Genomic DNA, 27,425 nt, shown 5'->3' with positions numbered 1-27,425 from the left:
GCAGACAGAGCTCCTTGCTTTCCTTGTGCAAACCGCAAGGCTGCCCAAAGGCAGCGATGTGCTGCCCTCGCGTCTGCCCGCACCGCCGCTCGTGCAATGGTCTGGTGCAGGGGGAAGGAACACACGTCACAGGGGCAGGGTGCTCACAGCAGCACCTTCAAGGAGCCTTTTACACCAATTTATTTCTATACAAGGTGGTTAAAAAAAAAAAAGAAGCCCCTATTGGTTGTTCATACAGAAGTCTGGGATTCTATAGGCTTTGGGTGGGTGATTGATTTTAAATCCCAACAACACATGCTTTTTCCCTTGCCTTCTCATTCTCTTCCGAGTCAGCCTCCATGATCCAAAGAAACTAACAAGTGACACACAAGACTAGTAGTCATGTGGACCAATTAAAAAAAAAAGGGGGGAAGGAGAATTGAAGACGAAGAGAAAGGGAAAAACAAACGAAGATTGAAAATAAAAATTCACCAGGATAATGCGTTTTATAAACACAGAGATAGAAACAGTTACAGCAAGGACAGAGCGGGCCAGGGGTGGGGAATAGATATTTATATATATATATATATATATAAATTCAAGGGGCCTTCAGTTTATTCTTGTTGGCTCCCCCTTCTCATTAGATTGGTCTCTCTGTGGGGATCTTCATCCCCTTCTCTCCACTGTCCACCTTTTGGGGATTCTCTCCCATGACCAGGGTCCAGAAGAGGCCACCACTGCCATGTGAGTCCAGCCCGTCTTGGCAAGAGGGAGCCCGGGAGAGCACTTTGATGGGAGGTGAGCAGGAGAAGCTAGCCTTTCCCTGTCTCCTGCCGGCTCCTTGAAAAGACTGGTCTATTCCTCCTCCTCCTTCCCTTTGGGAAACTGGGGGCAGGACAGGCATGTGAGAGTCAGAACTGCTGTTGTTCCGCCTTTCAGGAAAGGGAGTAGAGAGAAAGGTGATGATTATTTTGGCAGTCTCTTACCCTCCCTCCAGTTGCTTTTTGGTTTGTTGTTGATGCCTGCAGGCTTTTCTGAGGAGGTGGGGGGAAGCAGGAGGGAGAGGAGGAGGAGTACAAGCTGCTAGGACATCATCCACAACGGGCAGGAAGAGCAATGAGCAGGAACCCACATTCCTACGGGGCCTTGGCCATCGTGCTGCTCAGACAGCTGGGAGAGAGAGGCAGCAGCCAGTTCAGACAGACTCCTCTCTATTGCTCTCCACCAGGGGAGGAGAAAGAGTGCAATACTCCACAGCCCTCGGGCAGTGTAGGCACCTGTCCGGCCCAGAGAACATGCCTCACCTCTCCCTCCCCGGCACTGGTCTCACCTTCCACTGGGGAGAAGGAGGTTTCTCCCATCCAGTCCTCGGGGCAGGACGAGCGACCCCTCCTCCCTTTCACAAGCAGGAGGGACAGGAATGGGTATTTCTCTCTTAGACACTCAAGGAAATCCTCAAAGAACCCCATCCAGCTGCGAGCCCTGCCACATTCTTCCGTGGCCTGCTGAAAACATGTGTCCGAGCCCCTGTACGTACAAGGACCGTCTCTCCATCCCGTCCACCACGCATGTCTCAACACGCACCCCCCCTTCATACGCATCCTACAGTGAGAGAGAAGGCAAAACGGGGGCCTTTCTTTGGGTTTGAAAGGAGGGACTCTTGCATGAGGAAGTGATCCCAGCACAGGAAAGGGGCTCTTGCACAAGGAAGCATCCTCCTACCAGTCAGGCTGTTGCACAGAAGGAGCACCCCCTCGAGACAGGCTGTTGTTCAAGGGGCTGCTGTGAACAGGGTTACACGGCCAGAAGAGGCTGTTGCAGGAGGAGAGGCCGGAGACTGTTGCACAAGGAGGGCCGCTGCACAAGCGGTGCCCCTGGGCGCAGGCTATGCACAAGAGGCTTTCTGCTCCCTGGGTTGAGGTCTCTCTAGGAGCTGGAGAGGTGCTCCACTTGGATGGCGCTGGTGCTGACAGTGAGGCAGATGTCCTTGTGATGCTCCGAAGTCTTGTAAGGAGTCAGGTCAAAGGAGCACTGCGGGGGAGGGTTGGGTTGGTTAGTGTCTCCAGAAGGGCCCCCTGCTGCCCCTCCACCCTGCGGCTGGAAGTGCTGCTGCTGCTGAGAGGCCTGGGCTTGTGCCTGAACCACCTGCTGCTGTGGGTCAGGGATGTTGTGTTTCCGCATGTGCTTCATCAGGTACGTCTCCTGCAAAGGGAAGAATGGCATGAGAGGAGGGGACGGCGTTCACAAAGGCCAAAGCCAACGAGGAGGGACACGACAGCTCAGGGCGCTGCTCCCGACGGACCTGAAGGAGCTACTCCCTGGGAAGTGTGTCCACTTCTGCTACCCTCAGAGCAAACACTCACCGAGGTGTAGGCCCGGCTGCAGATGGAGCAGGTGTAGACCTTGGCGTGTTTCACCGTGTGCGTAGCCAGGTGTACCTCCAACGAGGCGGCATCCGTGTATGCACGGTGGCAGTTGTGGCACTTGAAAGGTTTGTCTTTGTTGTGCTGCCGTCTGTGGGACTGGGGGGTGACAGCAGGGTGAAGGGAGGAGAAAGCAAGCGCAGGGAAGGAAGTGAGTATTAATGCTGGAGAAGGCTTTGCCTCTGACACCCCCTTCCAGCCAGGCCCCAAGCTCCCTAGGCCCCCGTCTGCCAAGGGAGCCTGGCTCCTGGCGTAAGGGACAGAGCTTCTCCCTCCAGCTCACCACATCTTCCCACAGATGCCCTTTTTTCTCAGGCATACTAGGCGTTTGAAGAGCAGAGTCTCCTAACTCTCCACAACCCCCATCTTCTCAGTCTCCACGCAACTCCTTCTCAGTCTTTGCCTTTTCTTTTTCTCTCCTCTTCTGCCTCACTACACATTTGCTCCCCACATCTGTCACTGCCCTTCAGGGCAGGATCTGCTTTAACTGCTCGCAGGCATTTAAGACTCTTTGCCATTTGGCATGCCCTACAGTTCCCCTCCTCCAGGATACTGCAACAGGACACACCTCCTCTGCTTCCCTAAATCCCTACTCTTATGCCCTTCCTTTCACTGTAAAACAAATTAAAAAACGAGTCAGATACCTAGATTTTATTCTGTGTGACATTTAGCACAAGTCTTGCCCCAGCTAAGTTAGAAAACTGCAGAACAGATGGGAGGAACCTTACCAAGGTCTCACTGCTTTCAAACTTACAATTTTACAGCATGTGACTGTTTATGTGACTTCTTTGGGTCACTAGTGCCACAAAAGCCAGGAATCACCCCCCGCCCAGGGCTTCAACAGCTTTTCTGTATTCTCTTTCTCCCCTCAGCTGTCCCAATCTCTCCATCTCCTCCACCCCAGGCAAGTATTCTCTCCTCCCACTTGACAGCCACCCTTGCTACCCCCACTGGTGAGTAGGACAAGCCCAGCCCCTTACCTGCAGGTTGGAAAGCTGGGTGAAAGCCTTTTCACACCCAGGGTGAGCGCATTTGTAGGGTCGGTCCCCGGTGTGGATACTGTTGAGGAGGAAGAGCACAAATGGAAGACAGTGAGCAGGCAGGCAGGGCAGATTGCCAGGGCCTAATGCTGTGATCAGATCTCACAGCCACTCAGGAGAGGAGGGAAGGGAATGATGTTGCCTCCAGATGCTGTTCTATCTGGACAAAGAGAGCTCTGCCCAGCTCCTGTGTCCAGCTAGAAGTTAGAGAAGATAGGCAGTCAAGCAGATTTCAGAGTGACTAGGACTGAGGAGCAAGAGATTATCAATGCCTGGCCAGTGTGGCATGTGGGCCACCTGAAAATGGGTTGGGAAGGGGTCTGGAAGTCCAGGCTCCCTGCTCCAAGCTCAGGAGTCCCATATGACCAAGAGGAGTCTGTTCTCCTGCTTTCGCAGTTCCAAGAAAACAGTTCCTTCTCAGGGTAGACACTCCAACGCTTTTCCCTTTACACTATCAGGCTGAGATCACCTGCAGTGTTCATCTGTCCCTGTCCCCCTGCAATGCCAGGAGAAGCTTCCACACACTCAGTCCAACCCCCGTGGTGCCAGGCTGGGATCCCCTACGGCCAATGCCTCTCTCTCTATTGCTCGCTCTCTCTGTGTCCCCCGCGGTGCAAGACCAAGGATCCCCGGGGACAGCATGTGCCCACCTCAGCCCTGACGTGGTCAGTGTCTCCTGCGCAGCCTCCACTCCGTCCACTCTGGTGGGCCACCTCCTTCTGTGGGTGCAGCCGGCCACGTTCCCCGCCCGCCCCCCGCATGCTTGGCGCGCGTGCTCCACAGGTGCATGCCGGCAGCGCGGGGGGGCCAGGGCCAGGCCCCCAGCCTCCTCTGGCCCTTACCGTGTGTGCTGCTGCAGGTGGGAGAGCTGGCGGAAGGCCTTCTGGCAGTAGCGGCAGGTGTAGGGCTTGGCCCCCGAGTGGATGCGGAGGTGCTGGGCCAGGTAGGATGTGTTGGCGAAGCTCTTGGAGCAGTGAGGACACTTGTGCGGCTTGACAATCGCCGTGTGGAGCTTGGAGTGGATCCTGCCGAAGAGGAGGAGGAGCAGCAGCAGTTGGACACGACCGCCATCTGGCTAGTGCTGATGGAATGAGGGCACAAAGGGGGTGGGACAGCACCACGCTATCTGCTACATGGAGGAACTCCAAACACAGCATGAGCTCGCTCGGTCTCAAACCGTGCTCCCCTTGGATTCAAGAGACCATGGTCTGTCTGCACCGGGGGAGGATCCAGAGAGAGGAACTATAGAGTTTGCACCGAGGGGCATTGGCAGAGCTGTGTGTGGGAAGCCTACAGCTGAAATAGCAGGGGGGCTGCAAGCCTGGTCTGAGATGTTTGGCAGAACTACACTGGGGTGACAGGGAACAGTCCTCCTATGCCCACTCTACTCTCACTCTGACACAACCAGCCTTCAGGAGGCACCACTCCATTGCAGACACCCCTTAGGGTGAGCAGCGCTAACCTCTCTGCACACCCAGCCCCTCACAGCAAGTGACAAGTCTCACGTGTCGGATACCACTACTGCCAGTTTGTCACGTACAAGACCTGACCAGCCTGCGGAAAACAGCAAGGTCTCCCCAGGCAGTCGCCCACTGAGGGTGCTCACAGCATGCTGGGATGACGGCAACATGCAGTGTGGAGGGCCCCCAGCCTCCTCTGGCCCTTACCGTGTGTGCTGCTGCAGGTGGGAGAGCTGGCGGAAGGCCTTCTGGCAGTAGCTGCACGTGTAGGGCTTGGCCCCTGAGTGGATGCGAATGTGCTGGGCCAGGTAGGAGCTGTTGGCGAAGCTCTTGGAGCAGTGAGGACACTTGTGTGGCTTTGTCTCCGTGTGGGACTTGGAGTGGATCTGCATCTCCGACTTGGAGTAGAAGGTCAGCGAACACATCCGGCACCTGGGACCGGGGCGAGGGGAAGAGACAGTGTCACACGGGGGCAAGCCCCAAGATGTATCAACTCTAACTGGACAGGGTCTTCCACACTGAGTGAAGAAGGGACGTTTTCTTGCTATGTGGTTCTGGAGAGGTTTCACGTGGGACACCGTGCTTGGCTGCAAGTACTCCAGTTCCAGGGGGACAAACTTAAGCTAGGAACTGGCAGAAGAGACCAAATGAGAACTTGCAGCCAGACAAGTAAAGGTCTTGGAAGAATCAAAGAGGTTAATTTATTAGGCTTACAAGGGAGACAGGGCAGCACTTTGGATATTTGCCAACAGCAATCAGAAGGGGACCGGAATAATTCCCAGACAAAAAATGACTTTGTTCATCTATGATTTATTTCAGTCAAAAAAAGGCTGGAAAACCTGGATATCCCAGGTTAAGGTTCATCTTCATAATAAAAGTTAATTCCGTGTACTGCTGTCCTGGTTTCATTGGGATTTGGTTTCAGTTTGTGGCCAGCCATGGTGATCAAGGCCCTTAGCAGTTAAATCCAGGGCAGCTGACCCAGGCTGGCCCACAGGTGTATTCTGTATCACTGACATCAAGCTCACTGTAAAAGGGAGGGCTTGCTGAGGAGAGGGGGGATTCTTCCTGCTCTCCTCCCTCATTTCCAACAATTGCGATTCCTGGAGCAACTTGCCAGTGCTCTGTAGATAAGTACAATTTTTCTCTTTTGTGCTGTCATTTATATTGATTTCTTTATTTCATTAAATCTGTTTAACTTCAACCCCCAAGTCTCCCTCCTTTTCCCAATTCCCTTCCTCATTTGGGGAAAGGACACTGGGTGATAGAAAAACTGTTTATTGTTTAGCCCTGGGTGCAGGCTAAATGTAGACAACTGCAAAGTCTGCAAAAGCACTTATGACCAAACCCACTTAACTCTGCTCCCATTTTTGGAGAAGACACTCGAGTACTTAGAATACAAAATGCTGAAAATAACAACAGTGCTGCTTTCCTAGTGGGTCTCACAAAGATACTCCGGATATCAAATGTGATATTTCACTAGTCTAATGGGCTTTCATCATTTCTACCTTACCAATGTGATGCAAAATGTTTTGTCTAGGAGTTTAGACCCATCTGTTCCCACAATGATCAGAAACATATTTGGTAACACACAGACTCTTTGAACAGGAAGAAGCAGTTGGCATCTATCTGCTCTGGATGCTGCTGTTAAAAACTGTTCCTCCATCATGACACCAGATTGTTAAGAGAAGCTTGCACTGTTATACAATTTAAGATGGTAAAAGCTTTTGTGGTTGATAACTTCAGAGAGATAGAGGCTGCATCCAAGTTACTTTTCTTTTTTTTTCAAATGTGTGCCAACCAAGGGGCAGAGTTAAGGTTTCTCTGAACTTAGTTTTTCCATTTGCAGACTTTTCAATTAAACAGGACAAAACTGAACCTGCACTTGGAACTTCCAGGGTCACATGTGAGAGAAAAAATGCCACCCAGAAGAAGTCCGGCTAACATGAATTCAACATTTGCAGAAGGCTGACTTATGTTTTTGTCTGGGAATTTCCTTAAGTTTTACAAGTGTTTACAAAACTGCTCAGTGACAAAAGTCTCTGCAGGTATTACAAGCCACAGAGAGTTGATCCTGCTCTTCCCCATACCCATCTCCTCCCAGGAGGATACTTCATTACATCTACTATTGTGACTACTGACGCTGGAGCCAGAGGCTTTATGAAGTGTGCAGTCTGGTTAGCGTATGTAATGTAGGCAGCATTTATCCAGAACCTACCTTAACTTCCACAGGCCCTTCCAAGCCACAGCTTGATTTTAAGCCATTTAACTGGAAGCAATGCCTCCCTAGCAAGCACTCTACCACACACCTGCCATAACATTTTTTCCTCTCCATCACTGTTCTTTTACATTCGTTATCATCTCTAACAGTTGTTCCTACATTTCCTGCCTTCATCTTTCTCTTAATCCACTTTAATTGCAAACTCTAACAGAACACACAAGCTAAACACATCCTTACATAAATCCCCCCTCACATACACAACAATCCCTTCTGGAATCAACAAACAGAAGCACTTTGGCTGTTTATCCCTAGGTCTGTTGGAGATATGAGGAGTAAAAAGGAACATTAGAATCATCTTTTTTAAAAAGTAGCTCTTGGTTTATAAACCCAACTATCTCCAAACACTTGTGCAGTTTGTTCCAGGCTTTCCAAAATGTTTAAAGCTAGACTTGAATATAGCATATGCGTTTTGCTGTTATCGAGTCATACTTACAGGATGAGGATTGTATCCTTGAAAGCAGCAACGCTACAAAGAACTTTGAGGTGAATACTGAACTGAAATATACCTCTGAGTCGCCAAGTACAGTTCCTCGCCTATGCAAGAAATTATGGCATAATCCCATGCACGACTTCTATCAAACTCCTTCTCAGCAGATGCTTACTTCCATTATCTCAGTTAAACTCTCCTTCACAATATCAGTCCCCTGATAAGGAACCATTCAATTGAGAAAAAGCTCCCAGTGCGATGCTGTGCTAATATGGCTAACGGGAACAAAGGGGAAGAGCAGATATCATTTTTGTAAACGGGAATGGTGCAACTATTCTTGCAACAGCACGTCTAATTCTGAAGTCCACGTAGTCAACAATTATTGAAAAACTCAGACAAGTTCAGTGAACTTAAAGAATGATGGCATGTGGAAAATCGGCTTCGCAGTGAAGCTTCACTGAGCCCAGTCTATCTAGGTTTGGAGAAGAGCTTGAAAGACAGCTTGGTCAATACCCATGTAAATCTATGTAGAGAGAAAAATATCAATTACTAAGAGCTTGTTTTATGAGCCAAGAAAGGCATAATGAGAAACAATAACTGACAGCAGAGTTTAAAAATCCAAGAGGAAATAGGATCTTTCCAACCATGAGAATAATACATCTTTGGAACAACGCTCAGAGACTATAGTATGGTCTCAATCTCTTGGCCCCTACGATCAATGTTTTGAGAATCCAGCTATCTTTCTGAGAGTAATACCATTCTAAAAGTTTTGCTCTAGCTTAAACACAATGCTGGGCACTAATCTCTTCTGTGCTGTACACATTACTATATTTTAAGCAGTCTGTTCTGAAAAATTCATGAACTTTACTATGTCAAGTCTAAGTAGTCCCATACATTAAATCTGTAGTGCCATAAAGCCATCTACTTTATTTTCCGTAACTTCTGTGCATCCTTTCCTTTACTTATTTGCTTTGTCAGGTATCTGCCTTCACGTCAGAAATTCCCTACAATAAACTTAATGAAGAGAAACAGACTGAACGTCCTTTTCAATTTTCAAAATAAAATTATAAAGAAGGTATTTCAATACCTCTCCAGCACTTGCATAAAAATGGAAGATGAATCTGACTGTTAGCAAAAACACCTCCCCCCCCTCAAAAAAACCCCAAGCCCCTCTCGTCTGAATTTAGCAGCTATAGACATTCCACTATCGTTTCACAGACGTTTAAAAAGAAAGTCTTGCAAGGACTCATTTTCCAATCATCTAATTAGCATCAGCCCTGAAAGGGCAAGAATGTTATGTAGCATTAACAAATTGATGAGCCTTAACAGTTAAAAAAAGCCCTGGAATATAGCAGAAAGCTGCATTTCAGAGTTTTGTATTGTGTGGTATGAGGCATTTTCAAGGGAACAAATGATCCATTTAATTAAGGGCTTCGCATTCTGCCTCAGACAACATCAAATATTAAAGGGGAAGATGCAATCAGCCCTCTAGTGGGCAAATATGGATTAAAAAAATATTAAATCTATATGGATAATGAGAGCATCGCATCTGACTCTAGCAGCGTCTCAGTATTCTGCTTCAGTGAAATTCTCCTGGCTGGGGAGAGGAAAAGTTGGGAGTGCTCCTTGCTAAGCACGAACAAAACACTATATGAAATAATTGATTATTTTTTTCCTCTGTTTAATATCAATTTTTAATCTTTTCTCCCCACTGTGCTTCTAAACTACCACTGCTTCCACTGTATTCTTTCTGAGAGCAACTAACAGAAATGACTGCAGCATTGCCACTGACAGCATGACACAACATCCCTACAGCTGCTTGTCATGGCTCTGCAAATGTAGATAGCCTGGGAGAACACATTCTTAATAACACAGAGGTGTATTTCTTCATATAAATAGTTAATTTAGTACCCAGACACAGGCCAGAGATCAAAAGTAACGCCTTTCAGTGTTTATAAACCTTTCTTTTTATAGGGAATCTGCAGGGAAATAAAGTGAGACATTCAGAGAATGTTCGCGTTAGACAGAAACGCCCTCAAAAATCATGAAATGCCAGTAAAAGGTGGATGTACAATTCTAATTCTGCTCCCATATGAAAGTCATCATGATGAGTCATAAACAAAATGATGCTTATAGCAACTAGACTACAACTCTGTGGCACACAGTGCCATATTTTTTTCCACTTTTCATGGAATGTTCCGCCTCATTCATCAGATGCTGTTATGAGATAAAATACTATCTGAACTAACAGCTCATAGTAAAATTTGCCTAACATGAATTAACAGCATTTTTCAATCAAGTGCTTAATTAATCAGTATCACAGTTGTGAAAACTGTGTAAGCTTTTACATGACACTGAGAATTCAAATTCCTAGTATCTACTGAGAGATTAGTCTTAGAAGTTAACTGAGCCCTTGGCTCCTTCTGTTAGGCTACAAATACAAGTTAGACCACAAGTTATAGAAAATGAAATCAGGAAGGTCTGAAGTTAAACTAGATGTTAGGAGTAAGTTCAGGCTGTCAGAGTCAGCAGTTCATTTAGCAAGGAAAGAAATGTACTGCCTTTGCAATGCGGAGTTAATGAAGTAACTAATGCAAGCATAGCATAATAATGGATGCACAGTTCATGACAAATGCTCATTTAACCCTAGCATTCCCTGATTTTTTTAAAAAGCTGAAGTTAAACACTTTCTTGCTAACATTTTGTAAGAGGCAGGGAAAAGGACACAGACCTAACATCCAAGATACATAGCTAGAAAACTCAGCTAAGACCTAAATAAAGCCAGCAAGTATGAAGATGACAAATGAAAGCATATGAATTATACTTCTGCTTCCACACGTCTATACCCAGCATCAACTCCCATTCCAAAGTTAACATTACGCTTCCATTTACCAATTTACACTACTGGCATGTATGCTATCGAATCTATCAGCTACGCTCAGAGATCTCGGTCAACTTATTTCCACAGTCCTTCAGTCACCTGGTGGCTTGATAAGGCTACAGAAAATCGTCCTCTCCTGGCAAGGCAGCAAGTGTTTTTAAACGCTCTCCCCATATAGCACTTTTCCAGTTCTCAGATTTGAGGGCATTCCTGCATTTTGTCCATTTTTCCAAATGATCTTTTAAAAATACCAGACCCAGAATTTTGTGGTATTTCAGCGTGCTTCACAAGTTTCCCGTCTTCTTTTAATGACTCCAGCATTTATGCTTTCAACAACTGCATTCACCCTCGTCTGTCACAGCCTCGCACTGGGAGCTTACACGATGCCACTTAATTCCTAAAAATCTTTTTCGCAGTCATTGCTTTCCAGGATACTGTTTCCCCATATTCCTTATCTTTAGATCAAAGACATTCAATACTACCCAACAGAACACTTCTATCCAATACTGTTTTCCACTGTGTCCAAACACCTAAGCCTCGATCCCTGACTGTTTGAGAAGCCACACAGTATTACCCAAAAGGCTGTCTTCCATTGGGCTGTATTAAAATACACTTTGCTTGAATAGTTCCAGTTTAACAACCACATAAAGCTTCCCATTTTTTTTAGCTATCCACAGCATCTGTAAATTATCAGCCATGACTTTCTGTTGACCTCCAAATCACTGAACAACATCAGGCATAAGACCTTGTCTACCAATTTTTGAAACCACTCACCATTAGCAAAAAGTCCAGCAAAACAATAAAACATAACAAGGGGTTTCCTAGGATAGTGATAACATGCAAAAGTTAAAATTGAAAGAATACAAAAGGCCCACGAGAAAGCACTAGCAAATTTGGAAATGCCAGAACTAAGGTCATCTGTGTCACCATAATTTGGCTCTGCAATGCAGGTGCGTTCTGATACAGCTTATTGACTGTTTCCACAGAACTGCATCCTTATTATGTTGCACAGACAGATACTTAACAAGCAAGTGTTCAGTTTTTTTCATCACCACTCTGTGTACAGCCTCAAGCCTCATTGACCACATGCAATTCCAATCTCATGAAGCAGAATCACTCATCTGTCGTACCCACCACAGAAGTATCAGTGCTCCATAAGCACTCATCTATCCCCACAATGTCCCTGTTATAGTTTTTCTAAGGGAAGGGAGTGAAACACAGTAAGACAGACATACCCACTAACTCCAAGCAGCCAAACCGATACCTGTGACCACTTTTTTTTTCTTTAAAGGAAAATTCATGTTATATACATTCAAATCACAGCTCCTATAGATTTCTGTGCTACAGCTATGAGATGCAACGCTTCTGCAAAGCAAAACAGCGTCTCACATGTAACAGAGGACTATTCAGTGATACTTGAGAAGAGATTACGGTTTTGGGAACATCAAATGTTAATTATTTCAGGACAACTGTCTGTGGTCAGTTTTAGCTTGCAGCAAATGCAAATCCACTGAAGACTACACCTAACTCATATTTGGACACGCTTCAAGGCAAGATTATCTGCAGGCCTGAACCATACGGCTGTAGGATACCATAGCAAATCTGTGGCAGAGGCAAGCATAATCTACAATTCTTCAGACTAGCAGTCAAATGCCTTTCCCAAATAATCCTTCTCAATTTCGCAACCCCATCGCATGATTTTTTTTTTTTAAACACTCCTTTCAGGTTCTGTAAGTAAACACGCAGGACTCTGACAGGCCATCATGTACCTAATGACTATAATCACATAATCAGGGATAGTATCAAAGTGCATTGACTCAATAGGGCCGAATTAAGGTGTGATCAGATAAAATGTGTGACAGAATAGCTTCGAAGTTCTCTCTCCCCAGCTGAAACTGTGACTGCCCCACTCATTCCCTTGCACACACTCATTCCACTGACATGCAAGTAACGTGCTAAAATTAAAATTCATGACTGCAGAACCTTTACTGTTAATTCCTTTTGCTTGGCACTGTGATGAACTGAGAGCACACACATGCACACACCCATACACACACAGTTACAACATGTCAGCAGAAGGGAGAGAACTTACCATAATGCAAGTTTTTATCTTATTATATCCTGAGGCATGTGGTCAGTCGTAATTCTGACATTTTCTAACCTCCAGGCACAGCGTTCATATACAAAGCAAAGCTTAGGCGTACAAACTGCGTGTGTGTGTATGGATGTGCATGTGCACCTGTCCTCCTTAGAGGTTTGAGATCATAAGCCAATTTCAGCCAAATCTCAAAAAGGTGTAAGGGTCTTAAAGTCACCACAAATCTCATAAAAATATGCAGCTGGGGAAATAAGAGAGACCCTCTTGGAGCCCCCTGCTGAGGGAAAGGCTAGTAAGCTCACCCTTGATTAGACATCAGAGAATCCACACAGGAGAGAGCCGCTGGAAACCAGGCTTCATTAGTTCCGCTGCTCACGGAACTACTTGTTAAAAAAAGCAAACAGAAATTCCAACATGTGGCATCACACTGACACCCACGTTGGTCATCAGCAATCTTAAGATCCACTGCACAGACCTCTGCCGCTGCAGCTAGGATGATAAATGATAGCAATGGTCGCTTGTCACCTTTTTCTAGCCTTAGAGGGGGATGAGGTTCTTTGCCAGAGGAGGCCACATTCTTGTGCTGACATGAGAGACACGGCAAAATTTAGGAATATTGGGTTGAATATTTCTAGGTGTTGGAGGGAATGTGGTCAAACTTTCTGCCTAACACTTCAAACTTCATTCGGCCTTTGCCCTTTGCCTTCTAGCCTGTTGCAATCCCCTCTCTCCTGCACCAAGACCCAGGCCCAAGCTCTTTACCCACGTGCCCCAGCCTCCTTATCCTCTACTGCAGTGGCTCTTCCCTATGCCATTCTCCCAGTTACCTCATGTCTGGCTCCTCTCCCCCACAATTCTGTTTGTCTGTCCGAATACCATGCTCTTGTCCCCATCTGTTCTGCTAATTCTAGGATCTCCTCATTTTCCAGCCCCTAGCAGATCTGCCTCTTTCCTCCTCCTCTCAGTCTTGTTCCTTCATAGCTTATCTCTGCGCCATCTCTCCCTTGCAAATAGACTCCCCATCAAATCCTCTGCTGCATTCCCTAGTTTGTTGGCTCTAGTCTTTTCTCTCTTCTCCTTTTCGATTCCCATCCCTGCTCTACCAAGTTTCCAGACTTCCTGGACAAAATCAGCTCCAGGCCCTGCACATGTCTCATTCTTATCCCTACTACATTTCAACTAATCAGTGCCTTCTCAGCACTTTGCCTTTGTGCCCATCAGAGGGGGGAGGTTACTGTCCACACTGGGCACAAGACTCCCTTTTGAAGCAGAAGGAGCAGTTGTGACTGAAGGAAAAGCATGCTTGGCCCTTCAGTGCTGGTCTAGAAGATGCTTATCGCGGCCGAGAGGATACACATGTAGTCCAGCCTCATACAGAAACTGGGAGAGGTTAGAGTGTATTTATCTCTTCTGGAGATAGACAGTCTGGTCAGTGCCTGGAGTCCATGCAAGCATCAAGAAAAACGTCAGAGGATAGAATTTTCGCATATTTCCACTACCAAGCTGTAAAGCATCTCAGAGCATGCTTGACAGATTTTTTCCAAGCTTAGAACTCGGTCAAATTTGACCTTATTTTCACAGATATACGTGGCTTACAAAAGCCATGGCCGCTAGATTTCAAATCTATTCAAAACCCTGGGAAGTTCACCAAACAGCAATGCTAAACCCAGCATAGGGCAGAAAGAAAGGCTTAAAATGAGATGTGTCTCAGAACATACCCACCTGCTCTATTCAAACCACTGGCTCCTCTTGTGACCCTAATTTGCTCACTAAAGGGGGCCTCCATCCAGCTTCTTCACACTCTACAGCTCAGCTCTGCTTCTTGCTAAGCCTTCTAAGGCTTCTGTGCACTTTTTCACCCTGGACTTACCTCAGAAGCTTCCTATGTCTCTCAGCTGCTTGTTTTCTCCCAAACCCCCTGCTGTTCCCATAACCTAGTGAAAGTGCGGAAACTCAGAACTAGCAGTGAGGAACAGAGAGCTTGTGGGTTATAGTAATATGGCAAGGCCCTTCTCAAACCTACAATTTTTCTGTTGGTGTCCAAGGCTCCAAAGCACAAAACCATTCCAGACTATAAACTGATATTCGTCCTAGACTCTGCAAACTTAATAGTGGAACCAAGCAACACCTATAAAGAGCTCTCTTCCTCTTGCAAAGAAAAAATTATTCAGAGAACCGTGTGTCAGAGAGAACTGATGACCTGGCCCAGATAGGCTGAACCACATCACCAGTCTTGTCCACTGATCACATCATACCACTGACTTCTAAAAGTGCACAAGTACAGGCACAAAAACAGCACTAAGAAACAATACTACTGTCTCCAGGACCTGTGCTCACTCTCTCTTCCTCAGCGCCTTTTAAAGTACTGAGAAACAGCTATGTGCTTCACACTGCCAGCATCTTACTAGAAAGACTCTTGATGCTGATCTCATCTTCCACAGAAAAAGTAAATTCTACAAAGATGTCAGGGAAGATTAACAAAGAGCTGACAATGAATCCAGACAAGACTGAAGTGACATTACTCATGAAGGAAAATGCTTCACAGGACTTGGGTTAGATGCTGTCCCCTGCAGGTACAAGCATTCTTCTAATAGCACAAAGCAAAGCACCAAGGACTCTGCCAGACTAATCCTAAGGCTAGATGCCCAAGATCTGCAAGGAACAGCATCATTAGCAAAAGCCTCACGCCTTTTCTTACAAAGAAAAACCTAGTCACAAAGGTTCTTGCACCACTTTCACAGCAGACTACTGATTCACTTCTAGAGATGATACAGCAGCAAACCAGCTCCCATTTGCTGGAACAGGAATCTCTACATTCAGTAGAGAATGGGATGAGCTGCAATGTGAGTATCACCTTTGTGCCCCAGTTCCTTCCAAGGCTGCCCTGCTGTGCTGCCCATTCAAGGCCTTACTCTGTCTTCACCAATACACAGGGATTCAGGAATCAGGGAAATCAGCCACCTGCCCAAGCAGTCAGGACAAGAGAGCTCACAGAGCTCAAAAAGAAACTTAAAACCAAAAAAGAATTAATTTTGACAAAATAATCCCAGGCTTTAGGAATTAGGTACTAAAATAAAAAAGTCACATTGATCAACATAGCACAACTCCTTTCAGGCATCTGACTAGGTTGTCCTCTGTGTATCATCGTAAGAATCACTGAAATCATATAGACATATGAATACCACAAGCAACTCCTCCTCCAGCCTCAGAAGGGAGCAGGAGTAGACGAACCTCACCCACAGTCTTAGTTTAGCTAGGATATGTCGGCACACTGCGGTAATGAGAACTACCCAAATCATCCTCTAGAATGCAGAAGGAACCCGGGAGTCCTCAACGTTTTACCTCGTAAGTCTATTCATATATATATATTCTGGAGAAACAATTTTACCGTATTTCACAAAAGTTTTCTCTCCCACAGCTCCAAGAGAAGATAGCATTTTCCTTTACTTTTTCAACAATTATTTTTAGTTCCCAACTTGCACATGGAAAGCATCAGCCAAAGAGAAGATCCCAAGGAGAGCAGAAACACTCCTTGGCGGTCTTCAGTAAATCTCAATTCAGCTATCTTAGACCTTAGCTGTGCTCAGAAGAAGGTCTGCTTGGGATGGAGGCTGGAGGAAGAGGCAGAGATATCACACTCGGATTAAACATGAAGACAGGAAATCTTCCTGATTACATGTTCCTACATATAAACTCATTCTTTTTTTTTTTTTTCCTGCAAAGTCTTTTTCATGAGCTGTTACACAGACTATGGGTGTTCCTAAAGTTTCTGCTGAGTCACTCCACCTGGTCTTGGGCATTTTCTTCCAAACTTACAAGTAAACAAGGAGCTATAATTAAAGCCTTGGTTCAGCTTTAATTCTAGCGTTCACTGCCAATTGTGTCCCCTGTAAATACATATTTAACAACCTAATTAGCAACCCAGACTGTAAGCAGCTTGAGTAGTGTGGAATTGTGGCTAAGGCCCAAAATAAATGGTGGGATTACAAATAGCAAGCTACCTAACACTCCCGCCCCTCTTCACCATACGCTGATTATATTTTCAAAGTTGAAGAATTAGGACATTGGGTAAGGGAATAAAAAGGCTGATCCAAGCTCTGGTTTAGTACCCTTTTAACTGTATTGATTTAAAAATGTAAATACTTTTTAAATGCTATAGTTAAAAATGAAACCGTGCCTGGGGTGGATGCACTGACTCTGTGTAGATGCTTTCCTATTGCTATGACTTAATGTCAGAAACATAACTAAATTTGTACAAAAAAAAAAAAAAAAGAGGTCTAGGATGGTTAAAGGGAAACTGAGACAGGATCATGGGCACACAGGAGGGAAGCGAGAAGAACTACGGACCATCTCCTATTTCTGTTTCCATCTGGCTACTACTTTGCCTCTTATTGATCTTAATCATCCCTGCTCCTCCTTCCCAACTCAGTCAGACCATCACGTTTCCTCCCTAACACTTGCCTGCTCTGTCCAGTTCCCACCTTTTCTAAAACACCCACATTCCTTATCCTCTGGTTTACGGATTCCCTCCTAGTTAATCTCTCACTTTCTCACCACTCACTTGTAAGCTCAAGCCACATTCCTCCAAGCTCAGAAATGCAACCTCAGGGCAAAGAACTCTTCCCCCTCTTATCTGATACCCTTAGGGCTCAGAAACACCCTTACACTTAATTCACAAATACTCTTTTTTCCCCTGTTTTGTTGGGAATGCTGAAATAGGAGGAGACCACAAGGGACAATGCACACAGGAGCAGACACTATCACCACAGTTCACTTCCTGCTCTGTGTGCCTCCAGTTTGTAGTCTTTACACTGGAGAGACTGGAGTCCTAATTTGGGGCACTCAGGTACACTAGGGCTCTCAACTACACCAGAAGTGCTCCAGTTGCACCAGACAGTACTGTGTTCTGCAGTACACCAGCCATACTACCTGGCTGTGGCATCAAGGATACGGTTCAACCTCCGTAACATTCCGGTCATTAACTAACTTAGTCATGTTAACATCTGTATATTTAGGAAATCAAGGTTATCCACTAAGAAGGAGATCCTTAATTTTGGGTCAACCCACCAGCTTGCAAACATTCCTGATTAGAGAGAAAAATCAACTCTTTCTGCAACTGAAAGATTCTTTACTCGGGGACTCTACAGGGAAAAGGCAGAGACCTCTTCCTCCCCATGTAACCCTCTGAAAGGTTAAATACACCCCCATCCCCATGCAATGTTACAGTCAAGGTTTAACCCCGCTCCCCACCTGTATGTCTTGCCATCCTTGTGCTGGTCCTCATCATCCTCGTTTGACAGCACAAAGGGGTCACTCATCTCTGGCAGCCCTGACTCCTGCAATCGTTTCTTCTTCCGGCCCCGGGGTGGTTTGGGGGCAACTCCCCCACCCCCGCCACCCCCACCACCTTCGGAGAGGGTGGTTGTCCCTTTCTTGGACAGGTCAGGAACCACCTGGAGGGCTGCCTGGGAGCCAGGGGGTAGCGCAGAGACAATCATGGGAGCTGAGATGGGAAAGGTTTGGGCAGAGGAAGCTGTGGTCACCAGGGAACCTGACGGGGAAGTTATCACCAGACCAGGACCTGCAAAGAAAGAAGATGGAGGAAGTCAGTTATCGCATCTCTAATTACGTCCAACCTCCTTATCCCACAGAAGTGAGCTTTATACACCTACTTTTGACTACAACCCAAACAGAAGAGTAGCCTACACATTCCCAGTCTCCACTGCTGGAAGTCAAACTTCCATAAAGAGGGTGAATGTATGGAGTGCCTAGAGACTGACAGTGAAACCATGCCAAAGCAGTCCACAGCATCAGTAAGGCTAGGAATAATCTACAGCCTGAAAAGGATTCTCCAGGACCCCCCCGCCCTCCCATCCCAGAGTCTCCTTCATATGTGGCCAAAGTCTTTGGAGTCCCCTACCTGCTGTCATGAGCCCAGCAGACTGCACTGGCACCACGGTGATGTTCTGAGTCACGGGGGCTTGGCTGTGTGGTGTCAGCTGCTCCGGCTTGGTGTCTGAGTCCATGGAGATACCAGTGGGTAGGGCCACAGAGGTGGGTACTGTCAGCAAGGCAGGGTAGTGGGGGGGAGCCAGGCTGCAGCCCTTCTCTGTGGGCAATAGCTGCTCCTTCATCTTGTTAATAAACATGGTGTTCTCAATCTAAATGGGTAGGAAGAACAGCTTTTAGAATACTCTGGCACAGCTTCTCTCAGCCGTTGGCTGAGCAAGAAATGCAACAGAAACACTTATCATGCATGAACTTCCAACAGGAAGCAAGACCAGCATAATAGGTTAGAAGACAAAGATCTCACCTGTCCCGAGACAGTGGGCACTGCTGGCCAGAAGTACGGGGAGGAGTTGAAATGAGATTCTTCCATCCTAGCTGGGCACAGGGGGGAAGAGGAAGGGGGAAGGGAAGAGGAATGGAGGAGAAGGAAGACAGACAGACAGACACACACACACAAAAAGAACATTAAACCCAAGGAGACTCCAACATGGAACTGACTCAGTCTAATGCTGTGACAGTTCCTTAATCTCCCCTGTCTCACTTGAGCAACTTCTCCCCACTTTTGAGCTATCTGCCCAAATACAAAAATTATTTTCAGGGAAAAAAGGTCTCTGCTATTCCCACAGGCTTGGGTCCATCTCAAATGCCTCTTGCCCAATAGTCCTCCATGCCAAAAAAGGACTGACTACAAACCCAGAACACCTCCAAAAATCCCGATTATCATCCACCCAAGTACATGGCATAAATGATGAAGTCTGTGCATCTGCAACCAGGCAAGTACAGCTGAAAACCATTTTTCACTGTCACAGACAGTCTGACCCCACAAGCAGTGAAAATTTTGGACTTTGCCTGTCCCTCCACCCCAGCTCAACACTAAGGACCCAGATGCAGCAAGGGGACATTAGCATTATGTTACACAGGAAGAAAGACAGGCAGAGAGAGGGAAACAGACTTGCCCAAGATAACAGACAGCCACAGCAGACCAAGAAGTCAAACTTAGGGCTCCTAACTTCCTGTTGCCCACTGCTCTGGCCACCCCAGTCCCACTCTTGAAAGAAACCCGGAAATACCACTCAATATTCCTGACAGACAAGATCCTCCACTCTCATCCAATGAGACTAGGCAGCGGGAAAATAACCTAACTACCCTGCTCCTGAGATACCCTGTTTCCAAGTGAGGTTATCTCACGGCTCTCTATTGCCCATTTCATTCCCATCTTTGGGATAAGATTCTGTAGGACTCTGTCCCCAGCCAGGAGCCCACTGCTCCATCTCAGCTCTCCATGCAGTCAGAGGACTGCTCAGACACCAAAAGATAGCCCTCTGAAGACAGATGCATAACCTCTTTAGGAACACCCGCCTGGAGAAGCCTTTCCATTCTAATCCTTCCATTCCTCTCTGTAATAGCATTAGCGAACAAAGTTTGTTATGCTCAGGAAAATGCTAAAAAACTAAAGAAATTCACAAAAGAATATTCCCTGAAGCAGAAGATGCACCTATTCCTGAACAAATATGGCAAAACTGGTAGGTAAAATACATGCGATAAAAACTATGCTCAGAGAACATCTGGCAGAGCAAGCTGCTTAGAGAAAGCAAGCACTGTAGGTTTCTCATGCAGCTACCTGCAAATTGTCCCACTCCTATTTCTGTTATGATGTGGCAGCTGTCTAATTAATGAGTAAATATTGTTTCTGAAGGGCCTATCTCAATCATCAGATAAGCTGAGGAGCGTGCCCTGAGTAGCATGAAACACTTACTTTCCAGACGTGTATTAGGGCAGAATAAATACATGTGGAATTGCTGCGTGTGAGCCAAAATGCAAAGATAATTTCCCTCTATGTAGAGAAGCAGTATTCAAATGAACCAAATTACCTGATAATTTTGTTTTTATGAATTGCTCACGCAACAGCAAAGCCAAGTATTCCTGCCTCACTCACTCACTACAAATCAACCAATAAACACACTTAAGGGTGAATTATTTACATTGCAGCGGTGGCATGCAGTCAGACTGCCAGCTGCCTGACTGAATTACTCTGGATTTACATTGCTGTGATTCAATCAGAATCTGATGGGGCAAGATTCTTACCTGCCTTCCTTTGCTTTCTTTTCTGAGCCAAATTAATTGTTAAGTACACTGCCCACAGCAAGGCCCTATGTATGTAACACTTAATTACATGACTTTTTTTATTCCCCAGGATGGGCACACATGAAGAGGTAACGCATCCTTGGCAACTGAGCACCACCTGAATCAAAGGGGGGTTTTCGTTTGGAATGTCACGTTTGGGTTGGTTGGTTTGTTTTTGTTTTTAAAATAAGTAAGCCTTTATTTCCTTAGCTTCCACATCAAAGACATCAAAGTGAATCTGATTCTGTAAAAATATAAGGTCTCATGTAATAATCAGATGCATTTTCCAAATAAACTTCGTAATTGTCCAAGTCTCCCCTGGATTCAACTGCAAACTTCAGGAGTTAAACAGAAAGACACCAATTTAAACAAAAATCTCACAAGATTAAATGTTATTTAATCTTTCTTATTTAAAGGGTACGAGGTATGAAAGGCAACTCCATTTCCAGATTCTAAAATCCAGACTAGCACAGGCGAGGGCACTCAGCAGTTGCCTGTCTCCACCTAGTCCCCTACCAGAACTTCACAGAGCACCTAACTTTTGTCTGCGTAGTTTACAAAGTGTGCAAGTCAAAACAAGGCTCTTAGTGATTCTCAAAAGATGACTACACTGTTTTCGTTAAACTCTCTTAGAATCCACCTCCCCATCCAAAAATCTTCATGCTTGAGCAGATATCAGGCCTCAAAACTTTTGGCTTGAAAGGCTGAAGTGTGATGAAGTTATAAGAATGTGGAGGAAAAGGAGAAATGGTGTAACAGTTGAAGCTTTCATGCAATCTCACTAGCAAGCCAGTCTTCCAAAGCGAGAAAACACAGATAAGATTCCTCCACCAAACTGCTGCCCTGATACCCCCAGCTGTCCCTCCCCTACCCCGCTTTTAGGCTAAAGGATATTTTGAAAACATGCACCCTTATTTGCAGCCCCCACTTTAATGCTGCTCACACTTACTTTACCAGAACTCTGCACGTAACCCTTCCAATTGCTCTATAACTACCAGACATGGGCTGGAGCTTCAACCCTGTACCACAGCAGTGCCTTCATCATCCCAGCTTCCACAACCAGGCCAGAGATGGGACCTTCTTCCTATTCACCAGTCTAGTATCAGACAGATGTCAACGTACCCTCCTGATATAAACCAAAAACACCTTCTATGTACAGACCACAAATGTACATACACCAAATAAACAACCGAGTGAACCAGAGAACTCACAAGGGACAAGGAATCTGGAGTTTAGATCTCAGAGAACTTCACAGAATCACATACTTAACGTGCTGGACTTATACTTCTTTGCAGGTCATCACTTTAATCATAAACAGAGAGATAAAAGCACGTGCAAGTACACGGTGAGGTAGAGGCTGTGTTTCTGGAAGGCACAATCAAGGTTGGATATGCAGGTATTTAGAGGTTGACTTTTAATATGCTTTCCGTTATTCTCCAGACACCTAGCTTTTATTTTCTACTCGGGGTAGAGTTTTCAGTTGACAAAAGGCCCTGCACACAACACTCGGGAATGATTTACAATGTCGTTTTACATCTGCCCAAGATCTCTGTTCAATAACAAGAGGCTTTTAGGCTTAATTGCTGCAAAATACTAAGGATGCTGAAGGCCACGCAGGCTGTTAGGTCAAATGCAAAAATGCCTCCACGAAGCTCATAAGCACCAAAAAGTTCAAGCGCTGCTACATCTTTTAGAACAAGCGCATCGGGATGCACATCAGGAACCGCCCAAACGTGCTGGACAAAGTCCCCAATCCCAGACCCGCACACCAGAGCTAGAACAACTTTGGTGCCTTTCCCTGACACACGTGCAGCCTCCACCCCAACCAACCGATCCTCTGCTGGAACAGGTGCCTGGCAGGGGACGTACCCCGGGCCTCAGCTCCGTCCAGGCAGTCAGTCCCCTCTCCCGCACCCCGGAGCACAAGTGCCTGCAAGCCCCCAGCGCCGGGACCTGCGGCCCATCCCATCCCGTCCCCCCCCATCGCGGCCGGAGGGAGCCCCCGGGGCGAGGGTCACTCACGCAGCTCCGGGAGCTCCTTACCCCTCTCACTCTCCCTCCTCTTGCATCTCTCCTCCTTCCAGGGCCGGCTCTGCAAACAAACCGCCAGCGTTACGGGGGCGCCCGGGGCCCTGCACAACAGCGGGCGGCGCAACGCGGGGCCCCCGGAGCCGCCGGCCACGTCCAGCCCCCGGGGGAGCGGCCATGGGCGCGGGAGGGCGCTCCCCGCGGGGACCGGCCGGGATCGGGGGGGGGGCCCGGACCCACCTCCCCCCGCGGGGCCCCGCGCGCACACGGCGGCGGCGGCCGAGAACGGGGCGCGGGGCGGGCGAAGCGGAGCCGGCCCGGAGCGCGGCTTCCCCGCGGCGGAGCCTCCGGGCGTGCTCCGCACCCGACACCGGGACGGAGGGACGGGCGGGCGAGCGGGCGGGCGAGCAGACAGCCAGACAGCTCTCCTCCGTTTCCGCTTCCGGATCGCTTCGGTCCCGGAAGTCCCGCTCCCCCGGGCCCCCTCCGCCCCCACACCCGCCACCCGGCAGATTACCGGGCACCACCCCCCAGCGGCGACCCCGACTCCGACTCCAGCGGCGGCAGCGGCCTCCTCACCGGAAAGAACAGCGGAGAGTCGCTTCCGGATCAGTGGGCGGAGCGCGCCTCAGCTCTTCCGGGGCGCCGAACGGAGCGGAACGGCGTCATCGGCGGCTTCGCTTGAAAAAGAGGCGGAGCGGCGGCAGCCGCTTTCCCGCGGCAGGTTTCCCCTCAGCGGGGGCACCGGCGGGCCGGGGCGGAAGCGGGGACCGGGTCGGCGGCGGGGGGCAGAAGCGGGCGCGCGCTTACCGGAAGTGCGGGGCGCCGGCGCGCGGGGAGCCTGGGCCGGAGGAAGGGCGGAAGTGGCTGTGCCGGCGGGGGCGGGCGCGCGGCGTCCCCGAGCCCGGCCGCGAGGCCGCTTCCGGCCGAGGCGCCCTTCCCGGCGTGACGTGCGCGGTGCGGGACGGCCGCCCTGATGAATATTCATGAGCCCTCATGAATAACTCGGCGGCGGCGGCGGATGCCGCCGCTGCCTCCGCGACTCACGGCCCGGCCCGAACCCCGGTCCCGGCCCGAACCCCGGTCCCGGCCCGCCGCCCTCGCCTACCTGCGGGCAGCTGTCGTTGGCCCCGCGCCGGCTCCCGGCTGAGGCGGCCCGGGGCAGGCGTGAGGGCCTGCCCGCGGTAGTGCCCGCCCGGCCTGCTCCTGCTGCCCCGCGGCCGCCCGCCGCCTCCCGCCCCGCCGGCGGCCCCCGCGCTGCCTCAGCGCGCCGAGAGCTCCGGCGTCGCCTCGGCCCCGCTTCCCGCCAGCCTGCGGTGCCCGGTGGCTTCTGCGCGGGCCCGGCTGGCGCCGTGTCCGGTGGCGGGGCAGGAGGGAGGCGCCGGGTCAGCTCGGGCGGCCGCGCCAGCCCGGCGGGACGGGGCCGCTTGGCTGTCACAGAGGAGCTGACCCAGAGGCCCGCTGCCACCACCTGGGGCGGTCCCTGCCGGCCCCGCCGCGTGTGCTGGCTCCGGCGCTCCCCGGGCCGAGTGCTAAACACCTTTGTCGTGCTGACCCAGCAGAAAGGGCCTTGAGCAAGCTGGTTTTCTGGCAGGTGGGCAGGCTGGACCGTCTCAGTCCCATAAGGGCTGCGGGGAACAGCAGAGCAAGGCCAGGGGTGGAGGGGAGCAGGGTAACCCTCTTGCCATAGTTGCACCTATGGAAAGTTGCACCTCCTATAAACACACCCAAATACTGACTTTTTTTTTTTTTATTTGTAACCATTCACAACTTGACCCCAGAGGGGGCTGCAACTCACCATCGTTCTCACTCATTGAGAATTCAGTTTCACAGATTCAACCCACCTAAGTTCTGGCTGGCAGTTTCCCGCTGTCTCCCGTGTGCTGGCACCGCCGGGCGCGTTGCTGTGCAGCGTGAGTGACTGCGCTCAGAGCAGCAGTCAGTCCCTTGAGCCTTGGTGATGGCACAGAGAAGGCATGAGGCTCTTCCTGGAGAAGGTGACACAGAGGCACTCCACAAGATCGCTGAGCTAGGCTGGCTGGTCACCCTCACACCAAATTGGAGACACTCCCCAGGATCACTAAGCCAGGCTGGCTGTGGCAGCTCTGTTCTGTCTTAGACTCTTAAAATTTTGGTGGAAAGAGCCTTTTAGCTATCATCTACTTCATTCCGCTGCTCATAGCAAGGCTAACTTTGGCACTGGGCCCACCTCCCAAGTCAGGTTAGGTTACCTTCCTCACCTGTGGTGTTGCTCACCGGGCACTTGGCTGAGCCAAAAAATTTTTTTTTTTTTTTTTTAATCGTTGCATGAGTTTTCTGCCAGCTTGGCATGCTGGAACAGCTTCTGCAAAGCCAGCATGAGTAAGAGGGTGGGACCAGGGAGAGCACAACTGTAGCAGCCAGCGGTTAGATTGGCTCAGGCCATCATGAAACCGCAACATCCGGAGCAGTGGGCAAAGGGAAATCTCCTGGCGGCTGAGAGGCAGGCGGCTGGAGCCGCAGCGCCCGCCCGTCCCCAGAAGGTGCTGGGGTATTGGTCGTCCCAGGCAGCACAAAACTTCCTCCTGGGAGGAGCCAGGATTAGCTCTGCGTTCTTCAGCAGGAGTCACATGAAGGCAATTGTTGATTTATTTAAATAAAAGGAGTTGGCAACCTAATCAGTTTGGAAATTAATTTCCTTGTTAATTTTGGGGTTTTGACTTGCTCATGAATATTCACAAATGCTCATCTCTTTTTTTTTCCCCCTCTATGTAATTTATTTTTGTGATTGTCAGATCACCTCTGAAGGTGACATTTCTCTCTTCATTCTGCAACGCGGCAAATGTATTCAATCTTATGCCTTGGAAGAGGAACGCTGGGCTGGCACTGATGTCTCTTTCGCCTCTTCTTTGCCCCAGAGTCCCCTGTAGCCTCTCGGCTCTCCTCCTTCCTCTCTGCATGCTGCCGAGAAAGAAATAAGACCAAGAGTCTCCTCCAAGAAGAGGGCTAGCCTAGGCTTGGTCACTGGGAGAGCTTGTCAAAACGCCCTGTACAGGACAAGGAAAAGTCATAATTCCAGCTGAGGAGTGGGACAAAGTGGTTAATTTTTTCTTACCATGCCTAGAGTTTTCTGCTCCCCCTCCCACACCGCGCTGCTGAGCACCCTTCAGTAGCACGTGAGGCAGCATGACTAACATCTGTCGCAGACACTTGATTTCTCTTATCTATCTCCTTTCCTTAGGAAGAGGCAAAATCAGAGAAACACGGGTGTGCATCTCTGGAGAGTACAGCTGATCTCTTCACCCTCTTTCCCAGCTCTCTGTTGCCCCCCTTTACTTATCCTGCCTGCCCTTGCTCCTTCTCTGCACCAAGGAAGAGCAGCCTGGTCGCTACCGCAGGTTTCTCCCTGATGAGGTGTGCCCGTATAGGTGCTTAGGGCTTCTGGCATTTCATAACGTCTAGCTGGGCTCGGCTGAGGACTGCGGTGGTTAAAATCCCGTGTGTAATCACTGATGCTGGGGATGGGAGGAGCAGTGTGGGCAGCAGGGGGGGTGTAGAGGTGCCATCGTGATCCTCTGCTCATGCACGGGGATGAGCTTGGCCGAGAGCTGTCCCCTGGGCAAGTAGCACGGTGCATGTAGCAGAGACCCCCAGGCCCAGTGGCTGCTTCCAGACCAGCTCATTTCTTTAGAAAACTCAGCTTTGGTACAGTCTCTGCCTATACGACTTCTTGCTGTTCAGAGCGTGCCATCTCAGGGCTTGGAGCTGTGCAAGGAAGGGCGGCCACGCTGCACCAGCTGTGGGGTTTGCCCAGCGGCACTGCCAGCCTGGGCTGGTAGCTGGAAAGGGGATGACTGAGAGAGGTTTACAATTGTATGGCAAGAAAATAAGCCAGCAGCAATGTAAAAGCAACTGCAGGAGGTAACTGAGCTCTGGAGGAGGTGGTAGGTGGAGGTTAGTGGGGCCTCCCTCCTGGGAGCAGAAGCATGCAAGTAGCACAGTCGGGTGCCCACCTCCCGCTGAGGGCACCAGCTCCTGACAAGCTCAGAAAAGAAAATGTGTGGAGAAAGCCAGCTGAACCCAAAGTTACCATGGCAGTTGCTCTCTCACAACCTTTGTAAGAAGCTCTTCTACACAGCTTTGACCCAGGAATGTGGCAAACACACACCTCCACTCTGGCCGCCTGCTCCATCTCCCATCCTTGTTACCTCCTCCACAGTCACATCTGACTGTCATGTTCCCACCTCAGCTCTTCCCTTCTTTTTCAGCTCGCCTGATTTCTTTATCTCTCTCCTTCCTCGCCACCCTAACACAAAGCACCCACCCCTAGACCTTCAATAATGACTACAGACCATCCGCTCGCGTTGCCACTGCGTGCTCTGTGCTTGAACACCTTTTGTCTGCTGTCTGTGTGTAAACTGCGCTGTTCACAGTGACCATATATATATATATGTGGTCATATATGTAAATATATGTGGTCATATATAAATATAGGTGGTACTTTGTGTCATGGGATCCTGCTTGGCTGGCTTCTAGGGCTGGTAGACCTGGCCTGGCATGTTCAATAATTTGCCTCCAGTGGCACCTGAATTAGTTGGGGGTACCTGAGCAGTAGGCAGAGATGGACAGAGAGGCTTGGAAGGTGTGATGATGTAGTGACACACATTTTAAGGAAGGAAGCTGTTTATTCTTGCCC

General features: G+C 48.6%; 1 protein-coding gene across 12 annotated transcripts; it reads right to left on the bottom strand.

The window, feature by feature from the left end:
• Nucleotides 1–453: 453 nt before the first annotated feature.
• Nucleotides 454–23,882, bottom strand: ZNF384 (zinc finger protein 384). Of its 12 annotated transcripts, none has more exons than XM_068402493.1 (12): nt 23,330–23,662; nt 22,766–22,814; nt 21,930–22,087; nt 21,672–21,848; nt 18,903–18,973; nt 18,510–18,750; nt 17,840–18,170; nt 5,110–5,334; nt 4,285–4,467; nt 3,383–3,461; nt 2,343–2,501; nt 454–2,181 (listed from the first exon to the last, which is right to left on the bottom strand). In XM_068402493.1, exons 5-12 carry the CDS (start codon nt 18,966–18,968, stop codon nt 1,906–1,908), a joined length of 1,560 nt encoding a protein of 519 aa, XP_068258594.1. In that variant the 5' UTR covers nt 18,969–18,973; nt 21,672–21,848; nt 21,930–22,087; nt 22,766–22,814; nt 23,330–23,662; the 3' UTR covers nt 454–1,905. The 12 variants fall into 12 exon arrangements, with proteins under 12 accessions (XP_068258594.1, XP_068258583.1, XP_068258584.1 ...); XM_068402482.1 differs by having other exon boundaries at nt 18,903–18,969; XM_068402483.1 differs by having other exon boundaries at nt 18,903–18,969; nt 21,934–22,087.
• Between the last annotated feature and the right edge of the window lie 3,543 nt (nt 23,883–27,425).

This window comes from Nyctibius grandis, chromosome 5, assembly GCF_013368605.1.
Source record: "Nyctibius grandis isolate bNycGra1 chromosome 5, bNycGra1.pri, whole genome shotgun sequence".
In the NCBI taxonomy this organism is placed as follows: Eukaryota; Metazoa; Chordata; class Aves; order Nyctibiiformes; family Nyctibiidae; genus Nyctibius; species Nyctibius grandis.
Note: the sequence above shows the minus strand (reverse complement) of the source record. Positions and strands in the feature narration are given on the sequence as shown.